Here is an 11,979-nt window from a genome sequence, read left to right as displayed (position 1 = left end):
CAGATACCTGTCCTTCCTGGAGAAGTGCAGGCCCCTCGAGGCCAATAGGCAAAGGCCTGGCTGCTTGCTCCCGGGATAGGGGATTTAGACTCATGGCAACCTGGGCTCCAAGGGGCCAGCCCATGGCTTGGCACTCGTGATGTCTCCTGGATTGAGGGTGTGGGAAAGTCAGAGCCTCTCTACTTGGCTCCTTTACAGCCCTCAACAGGGGCTAGAAACCAGGTTGTCATAGGCCCAGCTGCCCTGTTCGTGGGCATGTCACATGTCAGGTCCCCTCTGCTGCCACTCCCTGGCAGCACACGCCTTTTCCCAACCTACGGTCTCCCTCTCAACAAAGGATATTAATAGGTGAGTCTTGTCCCAGGTCCAAAGTGAACCCCTCCCTAATTTTTTTTTTCTAGGCACATGGCCTTGTCTATAGGATGATCTCTCTCTCTCCCTGGGCCCCATGGCAATGCATTCTCCAAATACCTCTCAACAGAGGTTGACATTCTTAGAAGAAATTAAAAACTAAATGCAATTCTAAATCTTAGGAGAGTCATCTTTTTGTCTGTGTTTTTCCTTGCTTGTCCCTCCGTCTCTGCCAATTTAGAGTCAGCATGTCACGTGATTCCTTTTGAAATTCGGCTCTGGCTGCTGCTGCTTTTCCTACCCACTGCCCATCTGCCTTCCCTAAAGGCAACCCAAGTATGGGGTGGGTGGGGAGGACTGCCATAGAGAGAGCCCAAGTAAGAACCGAAATATTTGACTGGACTTGGTCCTGACAGAGGCAATTTTATGACCCTAAATGTCCTGGAAACCCTGTTGTCTCTGGCAGTGGAAGACTCCGGGCTTTGGCAGTCTCGGACGGCCCCGGCATCCTTCTGCAAGTGGCTGTGACATGAGTCACAGGGTCCGTCTCCAGTGAGGCTGACGATGAGGTGGGCACAGAAGAGAAACGCTACCTCGTCCTCCATCTCGGGGTGAGAGGCCAGCAGGCTGGGATGGCCACTAGGCCCCCTAGGGTTTGAGGTGGGACCGAGGGGTCAGCATCAGCAGGGAGGAGGGTGAGCCCAGAGAGGACAGGTCAGGACAGGCCAGGACAGGCTGGGCCTCCTCAGAAATGGCCCTGGCATTGACTGTTGGGCCTGTAATATCAAAATCAGATATGGCCTTAGGATGAAAAGAACAAGCTGGGTTCTTTCTCACAGTCTTTTTCATTTAGGTAAAGGAGCAAGAGGTCCAGACGCATTTATCTCTCTCTTTGTGAAAGTCTTCTCTTTTATTCAATGAGGGAGCCTCAGGCACACTCTTGTGGTGGTTTATTAATGTCACAAACAAAGCATACTTTATTTGAATTGGCCACTGAAAATGTTCTATACAAGGCAAACACTTCATCATGAAATATACAAATTAAGAATAAATTAGTTCCATCCTACAGAAATTTCCAGCTGCCATGTACAAATAGTTATGTAATTTATCAGTTAAATAAGTTAAAATAAATAGTCTTGGGATACTCTGATTGGTAGATCCAGCATGAATCACCTGTTTGCTCCCTAACTTTGTTCCAGGCTCCATTATCTATACCAGGTAAAGGACTATGAGACTGTCTCTTGAAACTAGAATCTTATTGAAAGAGCACTTGAAATCCAAATCTCCAAATCATACATGCAAGGACTGAGTGCAGAATCTAAAACAATGGTTGAAGAGCAGAAATCAGCAAAGTGAAAGCTCAGAAACCAAGGCCTCTTATACCCCTATGTTTCTTATAGTTTACCTAGAGACATGGAAACAGCTCAGCAAAAAGCAACATGTGGCCACAGAGCAGTGGCATATAAATAGCATGAGTCTGAGACTCACCAATAATGTGGCCAAATTCTTCTTCATACCAAGACATGGTAATTCCCCACTAGTCTTACATTAAATTTCACCACAGAGAGTCAGATTTTGTTAAGCGACTTGGATTAATTTAAGCTTCTGAATTAGAAAACAAGCCTTCTGAAGGCAGAGTTGAGGCCACAGATGACAACACACAAGGCTTATGCCGCCGAGCCCCTCCACAGGCGGGCATGACTAAATGCTCACTATAATCCTTTATCTCAGATTCCATCGCCACACAGAACTCCAGGCAGCCTCTTCCAATCAGCTGGGGTTAGTATTTGAGATCCAAATGATTTATTAACCTTAGTCCTTCTCTATATTCTGAACCGTTCTGTGTGAAGGAGTAGATACCACACAGGCATTGAAGCCTGTTACCCACATGATTAGGTGCCTTTGGTCTAATCATTTGACCGCTTTAAACTAGTGTCTAGTAAATGGGTGAGGATTTATCTCAGAGTTGTTAGAGAGACTGGGACAATGTGTATAAAATGCGCAGTATCATGCCTGGCACACAGGATGCATTTAATGAACGATAGCTGTCATGACCATATTTTCGTTTTAAGGCCGCTGATATCGACAATGGAACTGATGATGACATTTCTATTAAAGGAAGGAAACCATAATATTACATATTAGGTTGAACTATATGAAATTGATAACCAATTGTTTTTGACCTGCAAACATGGCAATTTCTTCAGTTCAACCGAATGCATGATAACATATTTCATTAAGTACATCAAATCGCTTACTTGTTCCAACTTCGTCAAATTCTTCCCTTCAAAGATTGCCCCCAGAGACATATTCCTACCACTCAAAACCTTCCTCAAATCAGCTGCTAGAGCAAGCAAAGCAAGGAGTCTGGTGGAGAAGCTGAGGACCTGGTGTCTAGTTCCACTGTCTGGTATCCAGTCACACAACTGCTCCAGGCCGTGGCTTCCTCATCTGTAGACTGGGAACCATTATGCTTTCTGTAATAGGGATTTTGTGAAGATAAAGGATAACAAAGGGGAAAACACTTTCAAAAGTTAAAATCATTGTACCAGAGCAAGGTATCATTAATTCCACTAGACTATACCATTCCGGAAAACATTAGCATTCGACATTTAATTTTTAAGCACGTTTTTCTATAGAAAAGCTGCACACAAAAGAATAGAGAATTCATGCAATCATGCCAAATGATCATCAAAGCCCATCCTGACGATATTTGAGCTACTGAGTAAACATGTAGTGCTTTGTCATTAAGAATCGCACCTTGTCAAGATGAAATAAATGTGGTAACAGGCAGAGTAAGAGCCATCGTGTTTATGAGTGTCTCAACACGCTCTTCTTTTCATATACGTTAGCATGACTCACCGCTTCTTTTCTTGGAGGTCTTTGAAATGGGTTGGGAAAATTCGATTTCAGTATGGTTTTGCTTAAAGATAGGCATATAAACTTAGGGCCTCCCAAAGTCCCTTTCAGACTATTGGCTTTAGTGTATCTAAGAAGTAACAATTTTCTTTTGCTTTCAAGGGAAGTTCTTTTCCTGCGTCTTAAGCTGGGGCGATTGGTTAGAAAGGGAGGATGATGTGTTTGGACCAGCTACAAGCAGAGGTAAGTGTGGCTCCATTCCAATCCAGTTTTCTCCCCTCACGCAGTGAACTTTGGCCAACACAGGGCACCTGGAGAGGGTCACCTTTAGTCGGCCTCAAAGGCACTGTTGGTAGCTCCCACGTATTCAGACTTCTTCTTGTGCCTTGTCCACATTTTCCGGAGGATGCTGGGGACACCACAGGAAGCACTTCCTGTCAGTGGTAGGGAGGCTTCTGCTCCCTGGGGAAGCGTTGGATACTCTTCAGTCATCTTCTTGAGATGTCTGGATCTAGGGAAAAGCCAGGGGTGTGGAGGAAGGGCCGTCACTTCACTGAGCTAGTGCCCTCGTGCTCCTTCTGCTCACATGGCCTGTGACCAGGAGGCAGGGTCACTGTTGGAACCCATGCAGGAATGACTCCCCCAGGGGGTGAGTGAAGGAGGTGGCACTGGGCACACTGGTTCATGAACCTCAAGTTCTATTCTTGTCCTAAGTTCCACTTACCCACCCCTCCCGCCTCTACACAAACAATCTTGCTGGAAAGGGCAGATGTCCCCAAGCACTGGCTATCGAAAAGGCATGAGCCCTGGGGTTGACTTCTGCTCCCCACTTACTGTGTGACCTTAGGCAAGTGACTTAGCCTCAACCGGCCTCAGCTTCCTCATATGCAAAATGGGAATAATTTCATCTAACTCGTGGGGCTTTTGTGAGGAGGAAAATGAGATAATAAAGCATCTGGCACATTGTAGGCCTCAATAAACATTCATTTTTCTCCTCACTTTCTCCCCTTAGGTGAAAGAAAATTTTAATAGCCAAGGTCCAGGAACCAATTGAAATGAGAATGTCTGAGCTTAGAGAGAAAGCAGCCATTTAAAATCCTTTGCAAAGCAGCTATGTGGATGGGAAAGGCTAGCCCCTGCTGATGCATAGTCAGTTTTCGAGCAATGTGCAACAGCTATTGCCACTCAGAATAATGCGCTACTAGAACTTAGTACAATCCAAAACGATGTTCTTACTTTTCTCCAATTAGGTCCCAATACATTGAGTGACTTGGTTTTTATAACTTTCTAAATGGCTTTTTTTTAATCTAGAAGGGCTTCGCATGGGTCTGTTCCTCCTTGGACTCCCAGAGCTTTCAAGGTGTGGACCACTTGGGTTGGTATTTTAGCCCATGGCCCCTCATATGTGCACATTTGATATGTTTCCAAGTCTGTGTCTTTCTAGCTTCCCAGCTGGATTGTACGTTTCTTGAAAAATGATGGCAAATGGTTTCTTCACACATTAGCTCATTCGATTCTCACAGTACCCCTCAACAGAGATACTACTATTTCCATTAAATAATAATAATAATAATAAGTGAGGATGCAGAGGTCTGAATAACTTGCCTGAAGTAACTGCAAGGCAGTGGCAGTGCCGGGCAAGCAAGCAGAACCACACTTGTCCGCCACCCGCAATGTGGAAGATGGTGGCGAGGCCATAATGGACGTGGCGAACTGAGACTGCCCGGAGGGCTGCTCGGGGATTACCCGCTCCTGCCACCCCAGCTGCCGGCTCTGAATCAGAGGTAACAGCAACACGGGGGTGATGGATTGGGTTTGAAAACTTCGTATCTTATGTACTTCTTTACCTCTGGGCAAGGACCCTGAACCTAATTCAGGAGGCATGTCTGACCCCAGCTGGGCTACGGGAAGCTCTGAATATGGCCCGTGATTACATTTATCTAATTAACCAAAAATCCTCCAAATGACACTTCTCCAAGTCTAAAGAGTGGCGTTAATGAAGTGGAAACCATCAAAAACACTGCAGCTTAATCGTAGGGAAGCAGTTGAAGCACTGCAGAGACCCGGGATTATTGCCCTCTTTAAGAGGCAATTTGCAGTTGGCATGGATGTTGCGTTAGCATCTCGAGAGTCTGTCACCCAGGCCACCTGTTACTCTTCCGCAGCAGGACCCTGGCAGGTGGGGAGCCCTGCAGGCAGCTGGGCTGGGAGGCACAGCACTTACCCCCTCGTCAGAACAGCTCTGTTCTCTGAGCCTGTGGCCGCAGCCTCCAGGACAGCGGTGGGGGCTTTCACCGAGATCCGAGCCACCGGAGGGATCTGGGTTGAATGGACGGGGAAGACGGTGTGAGAATGTAGCCATGGACCCCACTCTGGCCCTGACTAGGGCCATGAAAGGCCGATGGCGAAATCGAACCACCACCAAGCGAGGGCGAGAGCAGGCATCGGGCCCCCCAGAGGGCTTGTTAACACTGCTGAGCCCACCCTGGTGCTGTCAGTAGTTCTGATGTGGGCCTGAGAATCTGCATTTCTAACACATCCCTAGGCGCAGCTAGTCCTGGGACTCCACTTCCAGAACCATCGACCTAAAGAAACTTGAGAGAGAGCAACTCGATCTTACCTGAGAACCGTCCCCAAAGCCCCCTTGCCCGTGTCTCCTTTGTTGTCAAATCCTGCAGATTCTTGCTTTGGAATACTGCCTAGGTTACATCCCCTCATTTCCTCTGCTGCTGCCTCCGGGGCCGGTCACCTGGGGCCTCCTTGATTCCCAACAGACCCACCACACCCCCCAGGCCCCTCCTGGATGCTCAGGATCTCCCATCTGCAGATTGAGGCCAACTCTGCAGCCTGCTCTTCCCGTTCATCAGGACAGGTAAGCTTTCACCCTACCTGTGCAGCTCCGCCCTCCGTTCTCCCCCACAGGCGCCAGCAGAAGCCTTCCCGGCAGGGCTGGCCTTGCCTTCTCTAACCCTCATGCCCGTCTTGTCTTCACTCGGCTTGTCCTTCGCTCTCTGGATCGACCCTCATCTCTGCCTGTCCTTCAAGGCCACTTCCTCCAGGAAGCCTGCCCTCAGTTTAGTGGCCCAAGTTGATTTCTCTCTGTCCTCACATCCCCACTGGACTGCGTACCTAAGTGACAAGCTTTAGCATCCCATCAATTCTCTTTTTATGGCTCCTTACTTGTTTCACATGCTTGTCCAGTTTCCTAATCCCCAGAAAGGTAGCATGGTGTGTGGAGGGCCTGGGGCTTAAGCCCTTTGGTGGCCCTCCTCCACTCTGGTGAAGGAGGCGGTGAGTGCTCAAGAAACATGCACTGAAGTGAAAGGTAACTGAGGGCCTGGCCTGGGCTCAGTCAGTGGACAGACGCTGTGCTTCGTGCCTCCACCCCAAGGCCCTCGAAGGCTTACGGTCACCAAGTTCCTGGAATTGCTAGGAAATTCCAGGTCAAGGACACCGTGATTCACCTCCCGCTTCTCTGCTGAGCTGACCAGAGGTTGTGGGCAGAGTTACTGTGCCACCTTGTGGCCTCTTGGGAGTTCTCCCTCCCCATCATGCCAGCAGCTGGGAGAACATACACCCACTCACCCCTCCTTCTTCCTCACTGTCCTTAGTCTAATGTCCCCAGGGCAATTCAGTGTTGAATCAGATTTAGCTCTCCAGCCTCCGATGAGCTGCGGGACCCCAGCTCCACTGTCTCAGGCCCAGAGGAAAGTGCCAGTCATTTTAATGCCTCTTTGTCCTCTGTATTATGATTATCTCATCCCAACTTGCTATGGCCTCCCAGCTGCAGCCATCTTTCTGCCGGGGTCACTGTCTGAACCCAGTGCCCGGCCTGTGGGCAGGTGACCCAAGGCTGTGACTCCCCTCTTCCCTGTGGCCTCAGTCTTCCTTGGGCTCAGCTGAGGGCAGCTGTTTGAGCTGCACAGCCTGACAACCTTCCCTCTGTGCCCAGCCATCCTCAGTTTCCCCTGGGTACTAGGTTGGGACGAGGGCTTCCGACAAAACAGTTTGTCCCAATCCCTGCCCTTCGTGTGGTTTTCCTAGGATGAGGGATGGGCCAGATGAGATACTTGGGTTAGATTTCCTGCTCAGACCAGGGGCAAATCGCTTACATCTCTGTCGAGTTTGTTTCATCGGGACGAGGGGCTGGCACGAGTCTCCTGGGGCTCTCCCAGGGCTCACACGGCACTATCTGAGAGTCTCGAGGGCTGACGCTGGCAGAGTCCAGGTGCCTGAGTCAACTTTGCCTCCAGCCGCGCCCCCTCCCCCAGAGTGCTAACCAGGGGGTGCACATGTTCACACCCGGAAGGAGATGCAGGAGATGTATTTTTTTCAGGGTGATGCTGAGCTAGACCCCGACATGCGTCACCTGATCCCCCTTCAGGGAGGAACAAGCTGCTGGACTGTGGGGAGGCGGGTGGCAGATGGCTCTCAGCTCCCTCAGGTAGGTCTGGGCAGAGGGCCCCCTGCCCAGGGGCAGCCTGCTCGCCACGATGGAGTGAGAAGGAAACGTAAAGGCTTGGCCGTTGGGGCTCAACTCAGGACAACCGGATGGGCAACAGTTGGCCCAGGGGTCCCCCCGAGAAGGGTACGGTCTGCATGGCAGCGCCCACGCCCGCCACCCTTCTGTCACAGGTGTTGATCTCTAATGCATATCTCATACCCGACACCCCAGATCTCAGAGTCGGCTTTCGGAGAACCTGAGCTGGAGCAGATGCCCCCTGAGGTGCCCACTCTGAGATGGCTGGCGTTTTGTGTTTTCATGGTGCTTAAGATCCTGACATCTCTTCCCCTCCCCCAAAGTTGCCCCTGGAGTGAGGCGATTCCACCGTGTGCCCGCAAGCTGATGGACTGTGGAAGCAAAGAGCCCTCAGGCCTGCTTTTGTATAATCCTCGGGCCTGGAACGAAGGACATAGTCTCTTGTCACGGCACAGACAGGGCAAAAAGTTTAAAGCACAACAGATACGACTTACCAGGCTTACTTTACTTACCAAAGACTTTCCATAGGCTCGATTCCCACACAGATTTGATGATTTGGATTCAGCGATTCCCACTGCAAGGGCAAACGGAGGAGACATCGCTCAGCGGGACTCCGCGTTCTGCCTCCCCCCGGTTCTGTATCAATTATCTCATGAGCTAATCAATCACGAGCAAAGAATTCCTAATGACTTTGTTCCAAGCAGAAAAATCAGGCAGTGGGGTCAGGCAATGGGGCAACCGCCGAGTGGTCACCTGCACCCCTGGCTCTTCCAGGGGTCCAGAACCGGGGTCTGGTAAGACCACATGTGTAGAAGTGTGTAGTGCTGTGTCTGCGCACATAGGTACCCAGAGAATGTGCCCTCAGCTCCTCCTTCCTTCCTAAGGCTCCAGATCACAAGAGGTTATCGGGAGTTAAGTCTTTATGGCTCGGATCAATGATTTACCCTGCTGCTCCTGGACACCCCTCTTTGAAAATGAGTGGAGAAGTCCTGCCTGTGGTGGGAAACACAGCATTACCATGTGAAAGGAACAGAGCCTCTCAGAGTCCCGAGGCACCGGCTGCCTGAGAGGTATGTGAGAACCTTCTTCCTATGCCTTTATTCCTGAGGCCCGAAGTACTTCTGAGTAATTTGTACTCCAAAGCCTGCAGCTTCTGAGAATCCAGGTGTTGAGCTGAGGGAGCTGACAACAGGTGGGGAAAAGTTGGCTTTTCATAATGTCCTCTCCTGGGACAGATGTTCCAGGATGAGCCCCACCTATCACACTACAGTATGTAGAAATAAAACACCCCCACCACCAGGAGAACATCTCAATGCCAAGATCAAACCATAAGGTACGGTGTTCTGGCATAAGTAATGACAGCAGCTCATACCTTTGAATATTACTGGGTCAGGCACTGTGCTGAGTGTAAAACACATACACATTGTCTGATTTAATCCTCACCACAACCCTAACAGGTAGGTATCATAACAGTCCCCACTTTCTAGATGAGGAAATGGAAGCTTTAGAGATCCACAACAATTACGACGAAGCCAGGTGAAGATGATCAGGGAATGGCAGACTGCCCTCTTTGGTCTTGCAAACTTGACCCCGGGGACCCCCTGACCCAGTCTGGGAGGAGTTTACCAGATGGAGAGACACAGGGAGGGCGGTCTGCAGAGAGAACAGTATCAGTGAAGGTCCAGGGAAACAGGATATAAGGGACGAGTCCCAGAATTACACAGCAGCTCAGGGTTGCTATGCATGTCCCAAGCCCAGGAGGTGTGTCATTTTCCAGGCACCTGAAGGCCACCTGCTCAAGGCCTTGTGGTGAGAGAGTTTCTCAGCTTGTCCCTGCAAATTCCAAGATTCTTCAGAGACTCTTTCTCCCACGGGAGAAGGCTATAGCATCCAAGAGCCTTCTCCTGTAGCTCAGAAAAGAAACAAGTCCCCAGATCTGAGATCCCTGGAGACACACATCACGTCCTTCCGACCGACCGGAGGATGGAAGTCTTTGATGCCTAAAGCTGGTGCCAAGCCCTTCCTGTGAAGAGCACTCAGAAACCCTTCCTCTCTCCCGCCCCCTCTGGAATCAGAGTCAGGGAGCTGATGGTTGAATCAATGCCCAGCTCAATCTTTTTTTTTTTTTTCCTAAACCTGACTAGCACATCTCCTGCACGAGCTGACTGTCACATGTTGGGCAGATTCTCTCCATTTCATAAATTACTGTTCTCCTCTTTGAGAATAAAAGACTGACTTGGGCAGTCCAAGCTTCCACAAGTTTCTAGAAAGGGAGGCAAGTGGCCCCTAAAACGAGACAGATGGGGAGACACTATTCTCTGGGGGTGATGGGGAGAGACAGTGGCTAGGAAATCGGGAGATCCGAGATTTAATCTCAGCTCTGCTGCTAATGAGTAGTGCGACCTTGGGTAGGTCACACGGTTTCCATGGTTTCAGTTTCCTCTCCTGCAAATTGGCAGGCGGTGGGTGAAGCAGATCAGCGGTTCCCTACCTTCAATAGGCATTAGAATCGACTTGGGGGCTTGTTAAAATACAGATTGCTGGGCCGCACCCCAGAATTTCTAATTTAAGGTCTCATGTGGGACCCAAAATTTGCCTTTCCTGCAAGTTCCCAGGTGATTCTATTGCTCTGAGGATCCCAAGCTGAGACTATGCATTAGATAATCTCTAAATCTTTGCCGATTGATTTGTTGTCCTCAGACCAACATCATCAGCAGCATCTGGAAGGTTATTAGAAACAAAATCTGGGGTCCTAGTCAGTTTTACTGAATTAATATCTGCATAAGAACAAGATTCTCAGGTGATTCTTTTGCACTTTACAATTTGAGAAACAGGGCTCTAAATTCACGTTATGATTTTGTAGCGAAGACAAACACTCTTTTTCTCTTTCTGCACACACATAGACCCACCCACCCACCTATATATAGACACAGAAAAATTTATCTCCTCTTAATTTGCAAGGCAGATTGTGGTTTTCCTAATGCTTTCACTCTACATACATATGTGTATATGTAATCACTTAACTGGTGAATATGGCTTGATTTATGCATTCTTATACGTAGAATCATAAAAACAGGACCAGGGCATTAGTGATCAAAGGAACCTCAGAGATCCAGTCTAGCATCTGGGAAGGAGAAAAGATGCATGGAGGAAGGGACATACTCAGTGGAGTCTTATTTCAGTTCTGGTAACATAAAAAATTGTTGACAAAAGCTTTGAGAAAGACATCCTAGACTTTCTCTTGTGTATTTTTGGAGTTAAAATTTGAATAATTTTAGGCTGTGGGAATAACAGAAATAACCAGTAATTAAAGGCAAAATACCATCACAGACTTTAGTGGGCTAGTTGAAGAAGCCCGTTTAAAAGTTTAAGGTGGAAGCCATTTTTAAAAATAGTGTGTAAGGTAAGATTATACTGTTTCCAGCTTTGGAAACAAATTTGTCCCCAAATCCTTTTTTATAGCTTGTTGAAATAGCCCAAGTCATTCAAATTTAAGATGGCAGTTTATGAAGAGCCTGTATAAGCACACATACACACTGCCTGTAAAATAAATAATGTAGGTTTTTTCTGCTTCATGAATCATGGCCACACTGGTTTTCTCTGCCCCAGAGCTTAATGATTTTATCTACTCCTGAATCCAGCAGGGCTTCCTATGGAGCAAGGATGGTAGATGAAAGCATCCTTGTTCATTACACCCAGAAGCGAGTGTGTTATAGGTAGAAGGTGTTATGTGCAGCTGGTATAGGTTAGGCCCAAGAGTAGGTGTGTTCGGAGAGGGTAGAGCGGGTATTGGGGAAAAGCTTAAACCCCATACCACAGGTGCTCCGCTCACCTGGCGTGACCAAGGTTGCCAGGGAGGACTGTGACGCAGTCAGACAAAACACAAGCCCACACTCAGACACTGCAGCTGCTGCTCTAAGTGTGTCATTGTCCTTCAGGGAGGTACAGGAAACACGAGCCAGCAGGTGCATACCCGGTCTGGAGGGGTTCTTAGCAGAGTGGGGTCCTTGTTGCCATGAGCTCTGGAGCCTGCTTGATCTGCGGCCCTCGCTGGCTCGGCGGTCACTGCGGTGTGGCAGCAGCTCCAGGGGCCGGGGTGAGTAGAGGTCCGACTCGATCACCACCTGCCGGGAGGAGGAGGGACAGTCAGCTTGTTCCCCTCCCTGGATCTAGGGATCCCCCATCCAGGCCAGGACTGCAGCTTTGCTGACAAGGACATTTTGGAGCCATCCATGCTCCAGGAAATGCTAGGGGCAGATAGAAAACTTGAATATGGCCAGAAACAGTTA

The 11,979-nt window shown here is 48.9% G+C and overlaps 1 protein-coding gene across 1 annotated transcript in view; it reads right to left on the bottom strand.

Annotated features, from left to right (window-relative positions):
- Window positions 1-1,247: 1,247 nt before the first annotated feature.
- VXN (vexin) overlaps window positions 1,248-11,979 on the bottom strand; it is a 28,835-nt gene continuing 18,103 nt past the window's right edge. The window contains exons 4-7 of the mRNA XM_039841768.1: window positions 11,664-11,814; window positions 8,203-8,264; window positions 5,435-5,529; window positions 1,248-3,721 (exon numbers count right to left, since the gene is read on the bottom strand). Coding sequence (XP_039697702.1) covers window positions 3,538-3,721; window positions 5,435-5,529; window positions 8,203-8,264; window positions 11,664-11,814 — 492 coding nt within the window. The 3' untranslated portion in view covers window positions 1,248-3,537. The remainder of the gene's footprint in view (window positions 3,722-5,434; window positions 5,530-8,202; window positions 8,265-11,663; window positions 11,815-11,979) is intronic.

The sequence above is a fragment of the Pteropus medius genome, unplaced genomic scaffold, assembly GCF_902729225.1.
Source record: "Pteropus medius unplaced genomic scaffold, Ma_sr-lr_union100, whole genome shotgun sequence".
In the NCBI taxonomy this organism is placed as follows: domain Eukaryota; kingdom Metazoa; phylum Chordata; class Mammalia; order Chiroptera; family Pteropodidae; genus Pteropus; species Pteropus medius.
This window is presented reverse-complemented; position numbering and strand designations above follow the sequence as displayed.